At 41.0% G+C, this 19,936-nt stretch overlaps 1 protein-coding gene across 1 annotated transcript in view; it reads right to left on the bottom strand.

Moving 5' to 3' along the window:
• Positions 1-19,039, bottom strand: part of LOC124279019 (probable serine/threonine-protein kinase kinX) — a 28,122-nt gene extending 9,083 nt beyond the window's left edge. The window contains exons 1-8 of the mRNA XM_046714815.1: positions 18,801-19,039; positions 17,844-17,984; positions 15,487-15,999; positions 13,725-13,862; positions 7,706-7,909; positions 6,037-6,541; positions 3,945-4,069; positions 1,139-1,712 (exon numbers count right to left, since the gene is read on the bottom strand). Of these exons, the coding sequence (XP_046570771.1) occupies positions 1,139-1,712; positions 3,945-4,069; positions 6,037-6,541; positions 7,706-7,909; positions 13,725-13,862; positions 15,487-15,999; positions 17,844-17,966 (2,182 nt within the window). The 5' untranslated portion in view covers positions 17,967-17,984; positions 18,801-19,039. The remainder of the gene's footprint in view (positions 1-1,138; positions 1,713-3,944; positions 4,070-6,036; positions 6,542-7,705; positions 7,910-13,724; positions 13,863-15,486; positions 16,000-17,843; positions 17,985-18,800) is intronic.
• Between the last annotated feature and the right edge of the window lie 897 nt (positions 19,040-19,936).

Genomic DNA, 19,936 nt, shown 5'->3' with positions numbered 1-19,936 from the left:
TGAAAGTGTAACACATGGGTTAAAGTAATGAAATTACTGTTTCCTTTCTTTTGAAACAATGACACTGGTACAAGAGATCAATTGAAAATGTTTCCAATTTGAAGACTTCGCTCAAAAGTTTGGAACTCGAGAAAAAGCGTATGCAGCGGCGTCCGCCATTTTGGTTTGTTTATCCCTATGAGTGGCGGTAACAATCTATTTTTTTATTATATGGTTTAAAAGTCACGCAAATGCAATTATATGACCAATAAACATTCTCAAAACTATTAATGTATAATAATATAAAGGAAATATAAATGTTTTTAATTAGTTTTGACTATATCACGAAAATCGTATCGGGAGAACCGGTTCGCAAAAAGTGTACCGCAATATATCGTATAGTGAAGTTCGAATTGCAATATACCGGTTAGCCAGTATTGTCGCCCACCCCTGGTATTTGATGCTCTCTTCTAGCTAAGGGATGGATGATTATGTCTGAAAAGTGAGCTTATTACCATGTTAGTCACCTCTTTTGACAATTATAAGTTTCTGAAGACACATTCTAACCAAGTCCATCCCAAGTGTAACGAAACTTCAGAGAAACACACAAGATATTGCAAAAAGACATTTTGCATCATGCAACATAGAGTTACAAAAGAGCAGATGCAACAGTAGCTATAACCACAGTCAAAATATAAGAATCATGGACAGTGAGGAGGTGAACATGTGATCATGGTCTTTCACACAGACCAGGGCTGTGTATATACATAGTACTATAATATACAACAGTACAGGCATCTGTATTACAATACGTATTGTGATATACTGGGAGCTAAAGTGTTTAACAGTGAGCATGGTAAGCGACACTGATTGTGTGATCAGATCCTATTTTCTACATACAAAGGCCCGTGAGTGAGCTTTTACGCCAATTTGGTAATACCATGCAGTCATATTAACTCCCATACTCTGTCATAGACTTAAGACATGCATAGCCCTAAGGTTGTTTTGTGCAAACGTACCCAGCTGCATGAGAATAATAAACACGAGGCCAAATACAATACAATACAGACTTGAAGCTGGAATTTCACCCCCCCCAAGTTGAGCATGCAACATAACAACACCATGTACTCAATAATGCAAATAAACTGTTTCAACTTACATGTGCGTTGGTACTTTTCACTGTATGTGCTGGGGTCGGGCAGGTTCCTCTGTACTAAAGATAGAGTCCATCTGCTCTGAAGTTCATCAACTGTTCTTGGAGGTCCCTTGTTGACCTCATTGACCTGATTTGTGATCTCCGACCACACCTGTCTAAGGTGTGCATCGCGTGTGGGATCATTTTTCCTGAATCCTTCAAAAAACTCTTTATATTTGGCTATTTGTTCCTCAAACACTTTTGCTTCTTCCTCTGAAAATACTGGCGCATTTATAACGGTTTTGTGTATCCTACGTTGAGACCTGGGCTTTGTAGACCTTGTCCTCGTTATTAAGGTGGAGACCCATTTCTTCTGCAGTTCATCGATTGTCCAGTGAGGTCCTTCACTGACCGCATTGACACAGTCTGCAATGTTCCCCCACACTTCTTTAAGCTTCGCATCATGAACTGGACTACTTCGCTTAATATTTTGAAATATGGTTCTATATTTTAAGATTTGATCAGCAAAAGCACCTGCCTCTGCTTCGGAAAAGTCCCTTGGGGGAGTGTTTGCATCATCCTCATCTTCCTCTTCCTCCTGCAAGTCAAAGATGGGGTCACACTTGTTTAAAAACAGTCACTGATGGACTATTGATGCATTTTGACTACCTATAAATTTGCACCCAAACTGGACAGACAAGAAGACGGTTGGTTTGTTGTTTAACGCCACACTCCGCAATATTCCAGCTATATGGTGGCGGTCTGTAAATAATCAAGTCTGGACCAGACAATGAAGTGATGAACAGCATGAGCATCAATCTACGCAACTGGGATATGATGACATGTGTCAACCAAGTCAGTAAAACTGACCACCAGATCCCGTTAGTCATCTTTTACAACAAGCATGGGTTACTGAGACCAATTCTAACCCGGATCTTCACCGATTGACTAGAAGACAGGGGCAATAATGACATCATACTCTTTAGGTATACATACGTACAATGCTCATGTTAGGCTTAGAAAATCTAGAGGGACTGAGAGTACTGATCACTGAAATAACTATGCAATTTAGGTCCACAGATTTACAAAGAAAGTAAGGTATTAAATATCAATACTTATTTGCCCTCACCTCACCTGTGATTATGTTTTGACAAGCTAGGAAGCTGCTTCTTAATACTGATGACACATGAACTAAACTGAACAACCAGAATCATTAGTTTTCTCTGCCTGTTTCTTAACCCAGCACAATCCACTATGACAATGAGCAACAATGCAAGCCATAGTCTGTTTGCAGTGAAAACGTAATTTCACTTTAAACAAAAAAGTAAATCAAATTAAGTGAAATTAAGATTGCGAATCCTCATAATTTTACCTTGCCAAATGAACATTTAAATCTCAGAATTTTATTCAACTTAGGATAAAAGTTGTTTAACAAACGATCATAGATTCAAATGCTATTATTGGTTTGTATTACAAGGGGGTAAGCGCAGTAGATGGAACAGTGAAACAAATGCACGTGCGGTACGTGATGAGCTTTAACTTAGACCAGCCCTACTTGTTCTTGGTGTTTCATCTAATGTGCATACCCCCTTGTAATACAAACCAATAATAGCAATTTGAAACTATGAACGTTTGTTAAACAACTTTTATCCTAAGTTGAATAAAATTCTGAGATTTGAATGTTCAATTGGCAAGGTAAAATTATGAGGATTCGCAATCTTAATTTCGCTTTAATCGATTTACTTTTTGTTTAGAGTGAAATTCATCGTTACGTTTTCCCTACAAACAGACTATAATCTGAGCATTAGTTATCATGACGGTATAAACAACAATGGTAAACATGCCCCAAGAACTATATATTATTGCTCTGATTTTCATTCTCAGCTCCCTGAGGAGTAGCCAGAAGACTGCTTGCGCGATGCCAGAAGACTGAGAATCTCATCACCATCACACCCTACTGGGTACCCATTCCCTGTTTGGGCAGAGGAGGCATATTTCGAACAAATGCCTAAGGGGCATAAATGTGTTTTAGTCTGGGGAATGAAGAAAAGGACCGGGCTGTAGGGTAGCCTTGTGGCTACAGCGTTAGTTCATAAGGACGAATACCCAGGCTCAATTCCCCACATGAGTACAATGTGTGAAGCCCTTTGTCCTCTACCATACTCATGCTAAAAGTGGTATAAAATCATACTCACTCAATCACTCAAGCAGTCTCCGATCCAACCACTCTTCACAACCAACAATGCTTAACTTCATCTGATTAGAGACCACAGGGCCCTTATTCTCGAAACGTTCGTAGCCCTAAGAATTCTTAACTTTGATTGTAGCCAATATGTTAAGAATGGGCTTAAGAAGTTTGTAGGGCTACGAACGGTTCGAGAATTGCTGGCCAGGTCCTAGATTTTTCGAAGCTCTCTTAACGCTAAGATAGTCATTAGTCAATGTTAATGTAAGTTACTTATGACTATCGTAGCGCTAAGAGAGCCCTGGGTCCGATCACAAAGAGTTCGTAACATTATGACCTGTAGTACCTCTATAGTTTAACATAGGCTAACGAATGTTGTAGTGCTATGAACGCTGTGTGGACCGGGGCCCTGGGTGTTATGCACAGAAGCATCTGAAGCCACAAGAGTAATCTTGGCCAGGCCAAGAAGTGGTTGATGCATGGTTAAATGTCATCACCACTGGGGTTCAAAGATGACAAACCTTCAGAACCAGCACAACATACTGAGGACCTATTCTGATCCAGATTCCGAGCAGGAAAATAATTAATTATTATGAATAATAGGTTTGACATGTATTCTGTGAAATTAACAAACATGGTTCGTACATCGTCGTCATCATCAGGGGTGACATCGGCCCCTTCAGGACAGGGCACCTTGCAGGCGTGGGCCTGTAAACTACTCTTCAGGACGTAACTCTTGCCACAAAGTTTACACCTAAAAGGATGTTCACCTGAAACAAAAATACATCATATTCTCTATCACATTTTCCTCACAAAATATGTAGTGAAACGCTCTGAGCACCCTTGTATGCGAGATGGGTGTAGTCAGTGCTGCTTGGTGAAGCCCTTAGCAGTAATTATTTTAATAAGAATGACAAACCCTCTCAAGTGTGAGTGTGACTTATGCATGCCATAACCACACATACCCTCACGTCTAACGACATTTAGACCCTTTGCCAATGTTCATTACTTGACCTGTCCTCTGCCATTTGAATATTACGTAAAATGTCCAGCCCTTGATTACATCAAATGTCAAGAGAGGGTTGCAGATCATTAAAAAAACAGGTTTTTTTTCAATCAGCTGCCCCAACACAGATCGGGATCAGTCTGGTAAATAATGTAAATAGTCCTTGCATTCCTGTTGTTTACTTCTCATGGGCCCTTGTCCCATTATTACCTGCTTGCAGCCCATAGTATATCTTTTGTTTGAGGGTCGAATTAGAAAGCACAACCAAGGGAGGTAATTGGGTCTAGTAAGGCAAACATAAGTAAAAGCGTGAAGTTGAATCTTCATTCTCAGTAGTGGTACACTTCATACTGGCTATATTTAAAATATTTATTGAATATCATATCTTATAGGCTCATCAATGTGTCCATGAAAGAAAGTCACGACTAATCCTTATAGTTTATGTGCCTTGTAGCTGCTGCTATTGATATCAGGGATGGAAATAACTTTAAAATTGATAGTGTACTCCGGTATAGTGGCCCATGTAAAGTCACTTGCCCTGATATTTTTTCCAGTATACCGACCGTTTTCTTGCTGATTTTTTAAATAAACAACATAATTAACATTGGAAGTCAACTGGACACCGGTACAGTGTGATATACAAATTTGCTTGCCCGACAGAAAAAAACACTGGACTCGGACATCGGGCAATGGGTTATTTCCACCCCTGGATATGATGATCAGGAACCTGTGCTCTGTTTGCATATTGCTGTTTACTTTTACTCAAGCCATTAGACTATGAAGTGACTCCATGTGCAAGCTAAGTTGTAAACATCTGTGCATGTTTTTTGGCAAAGTTTCACTAGTGAAACTTGCAAGATTACAAAAGAATGTTGCTACTAACATCCTTTATTAACCAAGACATGAAACATGGAAAACAATGACAAAATTTCAACTGTTCAACTGTTTGGATACTTTCCTCAATGGCATATTCCATGAGTGCTGTCCACATTACCGGTACCTAGAAGCTAGTGATGGTTATTTGGAAGTAGACAAGTTAGAACTATTTCCGGACCAATACAACCCAGAGAAACGACCACTAACACAAAACAACACTTCCTGGTTGCATTTCCTATTCTTCCTCATGGTAGAGAGATGACAACTGAAGCTAACTCCTTTGTAACCAATCTATAATCTTTCGCGATAAGACTGACTGACTTACTGACTGATTTTAGTTTTACGCCGCTTTTAGCAATATTCCAGCAATATCACGGCGGGGGACACCAGAAATGGGCTTAACACATTGTGCCGATGTGGGAAATTGAACCCGGGTCTTCGGCATGACGAGCCAACGCTTTAACCACTAGGCTACCCCACCGCCCCTTTGTGATAAGAAAAGTTGATAAGCAAATGATGGAATTCTACCCCAACAGCCTTGTTGTTTTCTGACTAGTTTTCAAACTTACAAAGTACAGCTGCTCTAACCCCTTTCATGATGCATTTGAGACTGGTAGTCAGAAAATTTGGTGACTCAGTAATTTCAAATATTCTGTGCACTATAACTTGCTAACTGCCCAGACAATCACTGTTTAATCTCCAACACTGAGATATTGTATTCTACAATGGGAATTGAATCTTGCCCATCTATATTATGAGTGAACATTTTAATCACTGGGCTACCCCACCACCCCTAATCATGTTAATGCAAATCAGAACTTACGCCACGGATAAAGATATTCCTAAACAACTTACAAGAACGTCTTGTCCTGGGATCTGGAATGTGCCTCTCCACTAGAGCTAGAGTCCATCTGTTCTTCAGTTCATCCACAGTTCTCCGAGGGCCCCTGTTCACCTTGTTCACGCAGTTGGTGATCTCTACCCACACCTCAGTCAGTTCAATATCACGAGTAGGGTCATTCTTTCTGACGTCTTCAAAATACTCCTTATATTTCAGGATTTGTTCCACAAACACTGTTGCTTCCTCACCAGACAGTACGTCTGCTCCTAAACAGTTTTGGCTGAATGTTGTTTGAGCTTTCTGCTGCAGTTCTTCCACTGTCCTTTGAAGTCCCTCATTGCCCTCATTGACACACTCTGTGATTTTCGTCCACACCTCCTTAAGTTTGGCATCATGAGCTGGACTGCTACGCTTGATGGTTTGAAATACATCTCTGTATTTTGTGATTTGTTCTGCAAAGATTCTTGCCTCCGTCTCAGAAAAATCCCTGGGTTGGTTGGGAAGGATTGGATTCAGATCCTGAAGCACAGACGTTAGAGTGATGGAGTTATTGACAGGATTCCTCCAATACATTTTATTGACAACCAATAACAATACATACTTTTCACACACCTGTATATACCCGTGAAGGTCCGGGTTAGAATATTGATCTTCAGTAACCTATGCTTGTCGTAAGAGGCGACTAACAGGATCGCTGACTTGGTTGACAAATGTCATCCGTTCCCAATTGCGCAAATCGATGCTCATGTTGTTGATCACGGGACTCTCTGGTCCAGGCTCGATTATTTACAGACCACTGCCATATAGCTGGAATATTGCTGAGTGGCGTAAAACTAAACTCACTCATTCACTCACTCACACACCTGTATATGTTCTTTTCAACTTCTTGCTGGTAAACAAAGAATGGAGACTGACATTTTATTTGTTCTCTTGCTATCTTCACAACCTCACAGACTAGAATGGTTTAATGTCTCTTTTACAGTGCTGTACCATGCCGCAGATTAACACAGATACCCAAATCAGACAGAGAATACTGACTTTTTGGAGCCAATCTTTCCACATTTTACCACCTTAATGTGGAAAACCAGGCAGGCTACCAACAAGTACCATTTCTTATATTTTGGTATGAAACACCCAGGGATTGAACCACAGACCTATGGATATCCACTAGACCATGCAGGAGCTCCTCAAGTTAAGAATTAGTTATATAGCATCTTCAAACCAATGTACTCTAAACATATTCGTAAATAGTTTAAGTAACTTGCAAAAACACTTCTTTTTTTATAAGTGAAAAACCACTTAGCATGCTAAAAGCCTCTTCATTTTAAATTTCTTGGTTTGCAGTTATCGAAATAGAAATGATTTTTTCAAAGAAGTCTTTGTAAATATGAATGATTAACAACAAAATCAATAAAGGGAAAATTATCCATTCTTTCTTGGTACTGACATTAACTCAAGGGTACCTTATCTTTCTGCATTGACATGTTTTGACAATTTGTTGAAAACAGTTTTAATTTTCAAACAAATTTGTGACCTCTGAGGTTATCAAAAATAATTCAGGATCATATGAGAAAGGAAGTAACTCCTTATTGACTCCTTTGTTTACAATTACCTGAAGTTGGAAAGTTCAACAATAAACATAAACATACAAAAGAAGATTTTGGTGAACACCACTAACTTTACCTTTTCTTTGTCTTTTTCAGGCTGTTTTCCTTCAAACATCCAAGAAAAATATCTCTTTCTCAATAGTGCTTCCTTGAAGATGCTGAGATTTGAAGGTTCAGCTTCTTCCTCCTCTGACTCCGCTGAACTATGCTGTGTACTGCCACGCTTTCCACCCTTAGCAGACTTTCCGCCAGATGCATCCTTCTTGGCGCCATGCTTTCTCTGCAATTGCAAAATCTCTATTGCTAAACATGCTGATGTCAGGACATGATTTGCCATGATAGTGTAGCCATAAAACCTAGCCAAACCTGTAGAGGTTTTCAATTCTTCTTTGGGGTATATATATGCATTTTCTGCGACTGAAAATGTCCTGTGACAGTTGTAACAATGTTTCAATAAAAATATTGTACAAAATAAAAAAGTCTATTTTATTTGTTATGCGGCCCCCAAGGAATATTCTCTTCTAATTCTTGGGGTACATATCTGCATAAATTCCCTAAAGATCGAAGTCTCGGGAGGAGGGATATTCTGTTAGCATACAGCAAAACCAAAATAGCGAAAAACGCAGCCGAACTAGTGTTGGCTCACCATTACACTTACCTGGTCACGTGGCTCGAAGGGAGGCATGCCAGTAGGTTTCGTACAGGGTGGTAAGGTTATACGATTGCAGTGTTGAGAGCCTTCATTGGAAATGTCAATAATTCCCATTTACCACAGAACCAATGCCAATGACAAGACTCACTTGGTCAGGGTGGCAGGACACTGCCCACTGGAGAGAACCAAGTGACCAAACTGAGCACGATACTTAGAATGCAAGGTAGCGAATAAAGGTGCTCAGCCAGCTCCAAATAGCAGCAAAACAGATCTCTTTAATCATGTTAATGGGCAGTGCCGTAGAGAAAGCCTTCAAAGTTGCAACTGCCCACACCGAATGAGCCTTCAACCCCTCAGGGGGAAGCTTACCTTTAGCAGTGTAAGCCGCACAAATAACAGACACAAGCCAACGTGAAATAGTTTGTTTTACTGGCAGGAATCCCAGCCTTCCTGCCACCATAACAGCAAAACAATTGGGTACCCATACAGATTCTCTTCGTTCATTTGATATAGACTTTGAGGGTCTTGCGGACATCCAACGGGTGAGCACACGTCGGAGCGAGAATAGGAAGTTTGATAGCTGTTACATGGAAAGAATAATTAATCTTAGGGCAGTAACTATCCGGGAGGCGAATACTGACACGATCAGCATGAAACACCATCAGCACCAGGTCGATGGACATCGCATGAATATCCCCGACCCTTCTACCGGAGGTCACTGCCACAAGAAAAGCTGTTTTCCATGTCAACAACTGAATGGAAAGAGCAGGACCAGACAGCCAATCGTTCTCGACATATCCTAAGGTGGGCTGGTTCGCCTAAGAGCAGGTCGAACCTGATCCACGCCAGCTAAGAAGCGCTGTACAAGAGGGTGCTGCCCCAGAAGAGCACCATCAACAGGGGTGTGAAACATGGATACAGCCGTGTAGTATCCAGGAATGGTTGAGGCTGCCAAACCCTCTTCCAAATGGGACTGAATGAATTCCAAAACCCGAAATAAATCTGCAGAAAAGGGATCTGCAATCCCCAATTCAGCGTGCATACCTATCCTCATACTGAACGTTTGTCAATCCCTACTCGAAGCCAGAATTGTGTCTGCAACTGCTGCAGGAATTCCACGTGCCTAGAGGTTAGACATGACAGAGGCCAAGCCACCCATTGAATCCGAGGATTCGGGTGCGCCACCCCGTTTTGAGTGAGAATGTCCAGCTATAAAGGTAATAGACTAGGAGGCAAAGCCAGAAACCTGAGAATCACCGGAAACCAGCTCTGTGACGGCCAAAGAGATGGCAGCAGCACAAGTAGCCGAGCCGGCTGGGTGGACAGCTGTGAGATTACCCTGAGAATCAGCGGTAGAGGTGGGAATGCCCACAATACCCTGTCCGTCCAATCCAGCACGAAGGTGTCAGAAGCCAACGCCCTCTGGTCCTGTATCTGAGAGCAGAACACTGGTATCTGATTCGTCCCACCAGACACGAACAGATACACCTGGAACGGCCCCTACAACTGGGAAATAACGCCAAGCATCCACTCGTGCATCTGCTCACACATTATCAAACCCAGGGAGATATACCGGAATCACCTGACAGTCGCACCACAGTATGAACCCCCATACGTCTCACGAAGGAGCACTGGAGACACCGTGCCACCTTGCTTCAGGACATACTTCATAGCCATGCGGTTGTCTATCTGAAGAGGCACCACCTGGCCCCGGACATGTTCCCTGAAGCTCTTGATTACCAACCCGAATGCTCTCAGTTCTAACACATCAATGTGAAGTAGGGCTTCAGACTCGGACCAGTGTCCGGACACAGACTGCCCAGAACACCCCCGCAGCTGGTGAGGGATGCATCTGTTTGAACTGAGAGACCCAACGCCGCGAGTACCAAGGGGATCCCCCTGGAGAGATTCCCAGCCTATCCTCCACCGAAGGTGAGGACACAACCACTCAGGAACTACGGGAGACTTCTCGAGATCCTCTGAGTGAGCCCACAGACTCGCGAAAGCTTGCTGTATAGGGCGCACCATCTTGACGGTCGTCGTCATATGACCCAACAGACGGAGCCATATCCATGCTGGAGCCTGGGGACGTGAGGGAAACCAGACCCTTGTGTGTGGTGAATCTCACCCCTAAGAAATACAAATCCCGGGTGGGTACCGGATTCCTTGAGGTTCACGATCCACCCCAGCCGTACTAGAATGTCTAGCACCACATGCGTTGAGTCTAGACTCGCTGGTTGAGTTAGTGCTCGCAGCAAACAGTTGTCCAGGTAAGGGTAACAACACCTTCCTTTCGACCTTGCTGTTTGTGCCTGCACCAACATGAGTTTGGTGAACACCCTTGGAGCAGTGAATATGCTGAAGGGGAACACCCCAAACAGATAACAAATCCTGTCGTAAGAGAACCAAAGGTAACTCTTGAACAAGGGGTGTATCGGTACATGAAGATACTCATACTTGAGGTCGATTGACGTGAGCCAATCGCCGGGCTGAACCAAGGAGATCACCGAGTGAAGAGTTTCCATCTTGAAGGATGGAACCTCTATCATGAGATTTTTATCCCCTTGAGGTTGAGTACGGGACGGAAGCATCCGTCCTTCTTGGGTACGAGGAAGTACGTGGAGTACAAGCCCATGTGTTCCTCGCCCAAGGGAATACGCTCTATGGCGGACTTGTCTACCAGAGCCTGGATTTTGTCCTTCAGAATCCGCACCTTGTCCAGTCAGGATGGCACCCGGAGTGTGCCTGATGCCGGAAATATCTGGCGGGCCTTGCTTCTACTTTGGTATGTGACCGATACGGATAGTGGAAAGCAAGGATTGGTCGTTGGCCCCTCCACTCTGTAAAGAACAGAGAGACGCAACAACCCACAAGGACATCAGGTAGAAGTGCTCGGGTCTCCTCGTGTCACACACGGGGCAGAGATGAACCCCTCTCTGCAGTACCGTGACGTCGACAGTCACAGCTTGCGCATGCCCATCACTGCGCACAGACGTGGCGGACCTCAAGGAGTCACAGGTCAGGTGGGCCTGCACTTCAGTCAACTGCCAGAGAAGAACCACACTGGGTGAAAGGTCACCAGGGTTCCCGTTTTGAAAATGCTCCTCGAAGCTATGATATGCTGCACACAGACAGAGACTGAAGGTGCGAGTTGGGGGTGAGCATGAGAGGGGGCTCAGGCTCCTTCTGACGGTGGGGGTCTGGGGGGGCCTCCCCCTATGAAAATCTTTAGATTTAGCCTGGAAATATGCAATTTCTGGGCATACTTAACCAGGTAATACTTAACTCAAATGAACATATTCAAATGGCTATTTACTAAAATTCTTTCAAACATTTTAAATTTTTAAACATATTTGTATTTTCTAAGAAATTATATTTTTTTGATAGAAACCCTCAATTTGTGAGGTGTTGGAGCACTATATTCATATCCCCAGATAGACAAATCGGAGAGTGGATTTTGTGTTTGAAAATCGGAGTGGTTGGCATTTCTGCACAGAGGGGCCCCCCGCATGGGAAAAAGGTGGAATCAGTCTACCCTCCTTAGCTGACGGAGCAGCCGACGAGAAGGTCGAACCCTCCCTCTCAGCTGAAGCCAAAGCTACCAGACCCTACGCCAAGGGCGGTGACAAAGTCAAATCGACAGTTGCCTCCAGGCCCTGGGATCTTGCTGAGGACAGCGATCCCGCATACAATCTTCTATGACATCCTTACCATGTCAGCTTGCTGACAGGGTTAACCTCTTTGATCAGGTGGACAAGGTGTTCAACTCCATTACTCTTGACGGAGACCATCAAAGGACTCATGAAGGAGAGACGTCATCAAGGCCATATGCAACTGAAAGAATTGGTGTATTACCGACATATCAAAAGAAGGCTGTTGACTAGCGACCGTAGGAGTAGGAGTAGGAGCCTTAATAGCCCATCCCTAAGATCCTTGAAGAACAGAAAGTCTTCTGCGCGCCTTAGGGGAAAAGTCAAGGCACAACTCGCTAATTTGCATTTTGTAAGCATGACACTAAAATTAATACACCCTTCATGTAAAATCATTGAAAATATGTGACCAAAACGCATAACTGAAACAATTGAACCGAACCAGACGCAAAATTCCCACCATGGAATAGTATTGATGTAGGCCACGTCAAAATATGTGTAAAATACAACTATTAAGTCACAGTTCTTAAGAAATGAATAACTGCCACATCTTTATAACATTCCATAACAGAATATAGGACAACGTACATACAGCATTCGAAGTCTCAGACATTGTAAACAGCTCAGTCTTTTCGCACACTACAGTGTAGCGTGACAGCAGAAGGAATGATGATTTGGGGTAGGGATGTGCCTGGCTGCCCTCACATGCGCAGTAAGGGAGTTAATCCCATGTGGTGGGGGGCCGTATAACAAATAAAAAAGACTTTTTTATTTTGTACAATAGTTTTATTAAAACGTTGTTACAACTGTCACAAGACATTTTCAGTCGCAGAAAATGCATATATGTATCCCAAGGAAGATCTATCCTGAAAAGGAATACCAAGTCCTATGATCGAACCACTGATCTTCTGATCCGAAGTTGAAAACCTTGTCCACATGACCAAAGAGGTTAACCCTGTCAGCAAGCTGACATGGTAAGGATGTCATAAGTAGTATGACTACACGCCCTGCTACAATACAATATGCCCTTCAATAAACTTTAAAGCTGTTACAGGTATTTTTTGCCACTTGAAGGACCTCAAGGATAAATATTCAAGTGAGCACCTGTTTAACAGATTTGAGTGTCCTTGATGCTTTGTTGTGAGTTTGTGTCACTGCTATTACAATACATTACCAATACATCAGCTAAGACTAGTGTTGGGAATTGGTTAAAATCTCATAATTGATGATTGGTCCATTACATCCGATCCATCATCGAAAATAATTGGTTAGGGTCATTTATCCTGTTGTCTTTGTAAAAAATAATAATAAAAACATGTAGTACTTTTGGTGTTTTGCAAATTAAACAAAATCCATTTGCAAATTTTGCATATTTAAAGGATTATTAGTATGTTAGGAACACAAATTTCCTGGATTCTTTAAGATAAATTCAATCATGACTTGGACCGAGCTTGTTGTGCTTATGATATGTAAATTTAATGACACAGACAAAAGCTACCTTGTGAAAAATATTGTTGATGCAAACAAGTGTTCCAAGATTGGTTGCGTTCGATTATGGGAAAACATGTTCGATTGCTTGGTCGTTTAGTCACTGCGACCAATCTTCGATTATTTCAATTAATCGGACCACCACTAGCTAAGACAAGTGTCGAACCTCACCTCCCATTCCTGTTAGTCGCCTCTTAACGACAAGCATGAGTTGATGACGACCAGTTCTAGCCCGGATCTTCACGAGTATGCTCAGGATTGATTTCAAACTTTCACATGAAGCTGAGTGTATACTGGGTACTTACAGCTTGAGGGCCATAGTCGTCAAGGACACCATCTAGATCAAACTCCTGTCCATTGTGAAAGAACCTCTCCTGGACAAATCCTCTGCCTCTGACACTGTCCATGTTTGGGGTGACACGTCTGTACTTGTGGGAAGACTCCTGGAAGGAAACATTACATCCAAATTGATCATACTATCACCAATAACAACAGGTCAACAACTGTTAGTCTGAGACTAATAGATGTCTCAAGCACAAGTAAAGATCCACCAATGGCAGTCTCATACTATATGATTTCAGGGCTGTGATTCTGGACCAGTTCTCAAACTTCAGTTTTGTGACAATTTACTCGCTACAACTGACTGACTGACTGAGTTTGGCTTTACGCCGCTTTTAGCAATATTCCAGCAATATCACGATGGGGGACACCAGAAATGGGCTTCACACACTGTGCCCATGTGGGGATTCGAACACGGGTCTTCTGCATGACGAGCCAACGCTTTAACCATTAGGCTACCCCCTACTCGCTACAAACTCAGAAGAAGCAAAATACAGTTTCCACTAGTTTTCTGAAGTAAGAAAAACTTCAGTGACAGGTGATGACACACACATGATAAAACCTCTACACAATATGAAACCATCAACATGATCAAGGCTGTTTATACACCAAAACTATCCCTGGTTGCAACACCTTCAATACAGTCCTGGTGGACCTTTCTTCATATCTATGAGGGGTGGTGGGGTAGCCTAGTGGTTGAAGTGTTCACTCGAAGTCCTGTGTTTGATTCCAAACATGAGTACAATGTGTGAAGCATATTCCTCATGTCCCCCATCGTGACATTGCTGGAATAATGCAGAAAACTAAACACACTCACTCATCATATCTGTGCAAACTTGACAAATTAAAGAATGTTATGTCACAGTCCAACATGCCCCGAACCCCGTTCTTCTGTGACACAGGAGAAACTCAATATAAGCTGGAATAGTCTTACAGCTTTCAGAGGCAGTATTAGTAAATGAAAGCATTTTTTTTTAAATTCAACTTGTTTATATCACAATCTTTTAGATATCTTTCAACAGTCAATAACACTTCAACATCTTTAAAATATCACAGTTCAAATATTTCAAGTCTCAATTTCAGCAGTGCGGAGTTCACAGCTGGAATATCCCAAATCTATTTTTAGCCACGGGAGGTGCTTGGATTGTTAAATCAACCTCTCGCGACGAGGCGAGGTTGACATCAATTAGCGTCACAGCTGTCATGTGATCAAATGGGCCAATCAGAAGGGCGGAAATCTACCCGTCATATAATAAAGAAGAAAGACTTGATAAATCCTCAAAAATAGTACATATCCAGCTGAATTGCTTCCACTAATATCTGTCAAATTCATTATCATGAGTATTATCAGATCTTTCTGACATTCAAACATTCATAATTTCTATGTGAGTTATCATATTCTCGAAATAAAAATATTGGCTACCAGGAAAAATTAACATGATGAAACCCAATCAGTTAAGAAAGCATCCAGTTGGCTCAAGAACCCACACATCCCTCATGCTGAAGGGGCAAATCAATCTTAGCAGTGTTCATCTGAAGCTAAATCCTTTCCTATCAGAGTTAAGGATTTCATTTTAAACATGTAAAAAAATTGTGTCAAACGCTAAAAAAAAATATGTGTGGAAACTATAATGGTATCAGACCACTCTCACTGCAATATGCAAAGACAATAATTATGAAACAAACAACAGGCTGTTTGACCAGCCTCTCCACCATGTAGGGACTCACCCCTGTTGGTTCATCATCGGTATCCTCACGTTCTCTCTTGACCTCAACAGGAAGACGCATGGAGACTTCTCTGCTCTTGTCATTGTCATCTTCCTGCTCTCCCTGATCTTTATTAGTGTCAGAGGACCTCCTTATCACAACCGGTAGCGTCATGTCATCATCATTGCTGCTGTCATCATCCTTAGCATCATCATTATCATCATAGTCATCATCATCCTGGTCTGCAGTGGCCTCTTCCATGGAATCATCCGACTCAGTTTTGATCTCCCCAGGGTCAAGAATTTCTCCATCATCATCCTTCTCAACATCATCATCATTATCGTCATCATCTTCACTTTCCTCTGATTCAGTTCTAGTCTCTGCAGGAAGACATGGGGTTTCCCGGTTGCTATCAGTTGGATCCTGGGGCTCATTTTTCACAACAACATAGTCATCTATTTCTCCCTCATCCTCTGAAGATGATCTCTGACTGCTGTCGTACTGAAAGTTGAGGCCCGATGTGGCTTCCAAACTCTGCAAAGTAACAATTATTGTTCAGTTGATCAGCGAGTCATGCCTGTAGGAATGCCTTTAAGTTTAACACATGGGGCTTGTTAGCACTAAAAACTGGCATCAATCAAGGTATACACTGTCACTGACAGGGTCTTAACACTCTATAAATCATTCTTAACGTTACAACCTGTCGTAACTTTATAGTATATCATTGGATAACGAATAATGTAGTGCTATGAACGCATTGTGGACAGGGTGCCTGGTTACCACTGTTTACAAACTCATATTGTTGGAAAATATTATTTTGGCAAATGAATACAATCTCTCCCCCACCCTCTAGTCATGTCTTTGATATCATATGAGTTTCTATATACTGTCTCTACTGACAAAGTCGTCTTCTGTTGTTTGTTCAAGCGAAGTGATACGATGTTGTTTTTTTACCCCTGGAAAAAAGTTTGACGAAAGTGTAACTCATGGATAAGACGACCCCCTTCTACAGACGGCTTTTTTTGGTCCTCAAAATTCGGCTTATAGACGGTCATATACGGTATTTCATATCAACACTCAGGTGAGTCTTGCCAAAAGATTCATTTATGTTTCAAGTATAAAACAACAATTTACAAACACTTTCCCTTGAGGGATTTCTTAAGTTATTAAAAGATATATATACCACTGAAAAATATATAGCTAGGAAAAACAATAGCTTAGATCCCTTTATAAGGAAATGGAAACATTTATATACCTTACTATGTGCTAAACATTAAATTCTACTTATAATATCAGCTGAGACCTCCAGACCCTACTCACTACAACCATAATATTCAACCTTACCCCTCCAATTTCATATTCCCTCCACAGAAACTTTAATGACATCTTATGTATCTATATAATTGTTGTAATCTCATGATGTTATATTTATATATATATGTATACATGCGTGTATGTATGTGCGTGTGTGTATATGTTTGCAATACTGTCTTTTATGTCATATAGAACCTTGCAAAACATCACTGAAGCTATATACATATACATTTGTATATTTGGATGTTGTCCTCTTTGCCATATGTATTTTATGTGAGACTTGAAATGGAATAAAAAAAAAAAAAAATTAAAAAAACCACTCAGGTGAGGTTTTCACTAGAGTTGTTTTGAACAGTGATGTTCAGCATGGGCTTGTAACGTTAAAAACTGGCACCAAGGTATATACTGTCATTGACAGGGTCTTAACACTATATAAAAAGTGTTCTTTGTGGATCGGGACTAATATCTTTAGTGTAAAAGTGGAAAAGACCAGCTAAAGCCTTGGCAACCAATGCCATCACAATGGTCTCCAAAGAACTCTCCTGCAGAAGCCTACTTTGAATGACAAATATACTTGATGAATATTGGACTCAAGATACTTATCAACTTACCATTCTTAACAGGCAAAGAAACTTCTAGATACAGAAAGCATCCAGTATGCCCAGTATTAATATCTCTGTACAAATGTAAACTAAACATTTAAGCTGATCCTTGTATTGTTAAATTGAACTAGGGAAATAATCTTGACATCTCCTAATGAATACTGATAATGAATATAAAAAAATGATAAATTTAAACAATGACAGCTACTTAACAAGGGTTGCTGATAGCAGTAAATACTGATAGCTGAAAACTCTTAAACAGAATCTGCCAATCCCTTAATCTAGCAATATCTGGGATGTTTACATAGTAAGCTGTGCCTTTTGTTGATTACAAGAGCAAATCTCCAAAGGTCAAAATTCCAAATGCAACAAAACATTGAACATATGCATGATATGTGTTCATTCCTGCAAAAAACCCTTTTCCACTGATCAGTTGCTTATTCTCCCACGCAGAGTTCTCACCTCTGTCTCCTCTGGAGTGAAGGTGGTGTTAGCCTTGTGCTTGGTGAGGATATCAGACTCCAGGGTCATCACCATGTACTGTGTGGGTTCAACAATATCATTGTTCTTCTCTTTTGGCTCCATGGCACGTCGGCTACCACACTGCAAAAAAACAGTGATATTTTCATGTGTTGTACAAGGGTCTTAAGTGACACATAAGAACTAAACACTGTCAAAATTGTCCAGAATGTGAAATTACAATGTATCGTACTTTAAATTCTAAAATGTAGATAATCTCTGGAGCCATATACAGAATATGTTTCCAAACAATTATGTAACCATGGTTTCAAGGGCAAAAGATTGGTGATAACCCATCCTTACCCTGACATAACTAACCCTGTGGAGTTATACAAAAGCACTTTTCTTATATTTATTTATTGGGTGGCGAGCGGATTCTAAAAATAAAATCGTACCAAACAATATATGTGACATCATCACTTAAACCGTATTCAAACAAACACCACAGACTGGACAATGCAAGAAAACGTATATGTGTGTAAACTGACAACATGAAGGCTGGTCTGAGCAAAGGAATCTGGAAATCTTAGACTTTCTTTCGGTCTTTGACACATTCAATAAGTGTTCTCTAAATCTGTCTCAGTAAAACCTGAACACAGGAAAATGATATTCACCAAAACTGCAATACAATAAATTCCGCGGATTTCTATGACTGACTTCAATATATCGTTTGGTAGCAGAACCCTCGTTTTCTCTCGATACTTGTTAATATCTGACAGAACAATGATCCCTGACACTCACAGCAGACGGACCGGAAAATCTACCATTAATCACAATACATGAAGATGCAGAACGTGCATAATGTTGCTCTTAAATTAATTCAAACCTGACACTTGTTAAATCTCCATTTGCGCTTATGCATATATGAAACAAAAGCATAAATTAGAAGAAAAATCGTACCCTACTCAATCATCGAATCTTCGCTTCGTCGAATCAAGTACCTCTGCTTCCGGTTTTGTAGGCACGCACAGAATATGTGTGAGCGGTTCACTAGTTAATTAAAGGGAACTTCAGCACTTTATATTTGGTATTCAATAATTATAAGCATAGGTGTGTAACCATTGACTATTGGGAATGACACAGGAGATGAATATGGATACAGTTCGACTCCAGGAAGCTGTAAATCAACGTTTGACATCTCTAGCTAGTTCTCGGATCACACTGCGCTGTGACGTAGTGCTCTAGTAGCATGTGTAGAGCCGAAACCCAGCCTCATGACACTCGCTTGACCCCTAAAGCATCCTGACAGACGCGAAAGTGCGTTCATGTATGAGCGGAAATTAGTATAACATAAATGGCATCTGTTCTCATTTACCTGGTGAATTTCCATTGCTTACCTGCCTAACATAATGATATGGACCTAGATAGGAATTCGTGCCAAGAACGCTTACATATTTATGAGTTTATTGTTGCGATCATCCCAGTCATGACTGAACTACAAAAATAACTATGTCATGTATTTTCACTTTAGGACTTGAGGTGTAGGTCTGTAAACCTGTGCATTCATTAGCCTTCGGTATACATGTTTTGTCTGATTTTACATGATGTATGTTTTATATACATGCAATGATATGCAGATTGATTTTCTCCATAATAAATTCAGTTTAAAGAAAAGAAAACGGTTTATCTTTGTTTTAATGAACAAAGCGTATTATTTGTTCAATTTAATTTTGCATATTTATAACCTAACCCGTGTTAGAACTTAGAATAGGTCTAGTGCACTAGTACTATGTGACTTGTAATGATGAGGATGATGTGGATAGTTCATGTTTTCTCTCTGATTAATGGTTACTTTCTAGTTAAGACAGTATACACTTAAAATTTAAATTTGACCCCAAAAAATCCAAACAGACTTAATAAGTCTCAAACATTTTACATGACTTAAATTCAACTGTACCCTTTATCAGTCATGTGAAAAGGGAAATAATTAATTATTATGACATTTCAAAATATGCTTATTCCTCTTCTTGTGGTGTTGACAAAGGCTTCTCCTTTTGGTCATCTCTACGTGCACTCTCCAAGCACTATAAGGAGAA

The sequence above is a fragment of the Haliotis rubra genome, unplaced genomic scaffold (assembly GCF_003918875.1).
Source record: "Haliotis rubra isolate DU_JTF1 unplaced genomic scaffold, ASM391887v1 Scf1066, whole genome shotgun sequence".
NCBI classification, from domain to species: Eukaryota; Metazoa; Mollusca; class Gastropoda; order Lepetellida; family Haliotidae; genus Haliotis; species Haliotis rubra.
The sequence above is the reverse complement of the archived record's forward strand: the minus strand, read 5'-3'. Positions and strand labels throughout refer to the sequence as shown.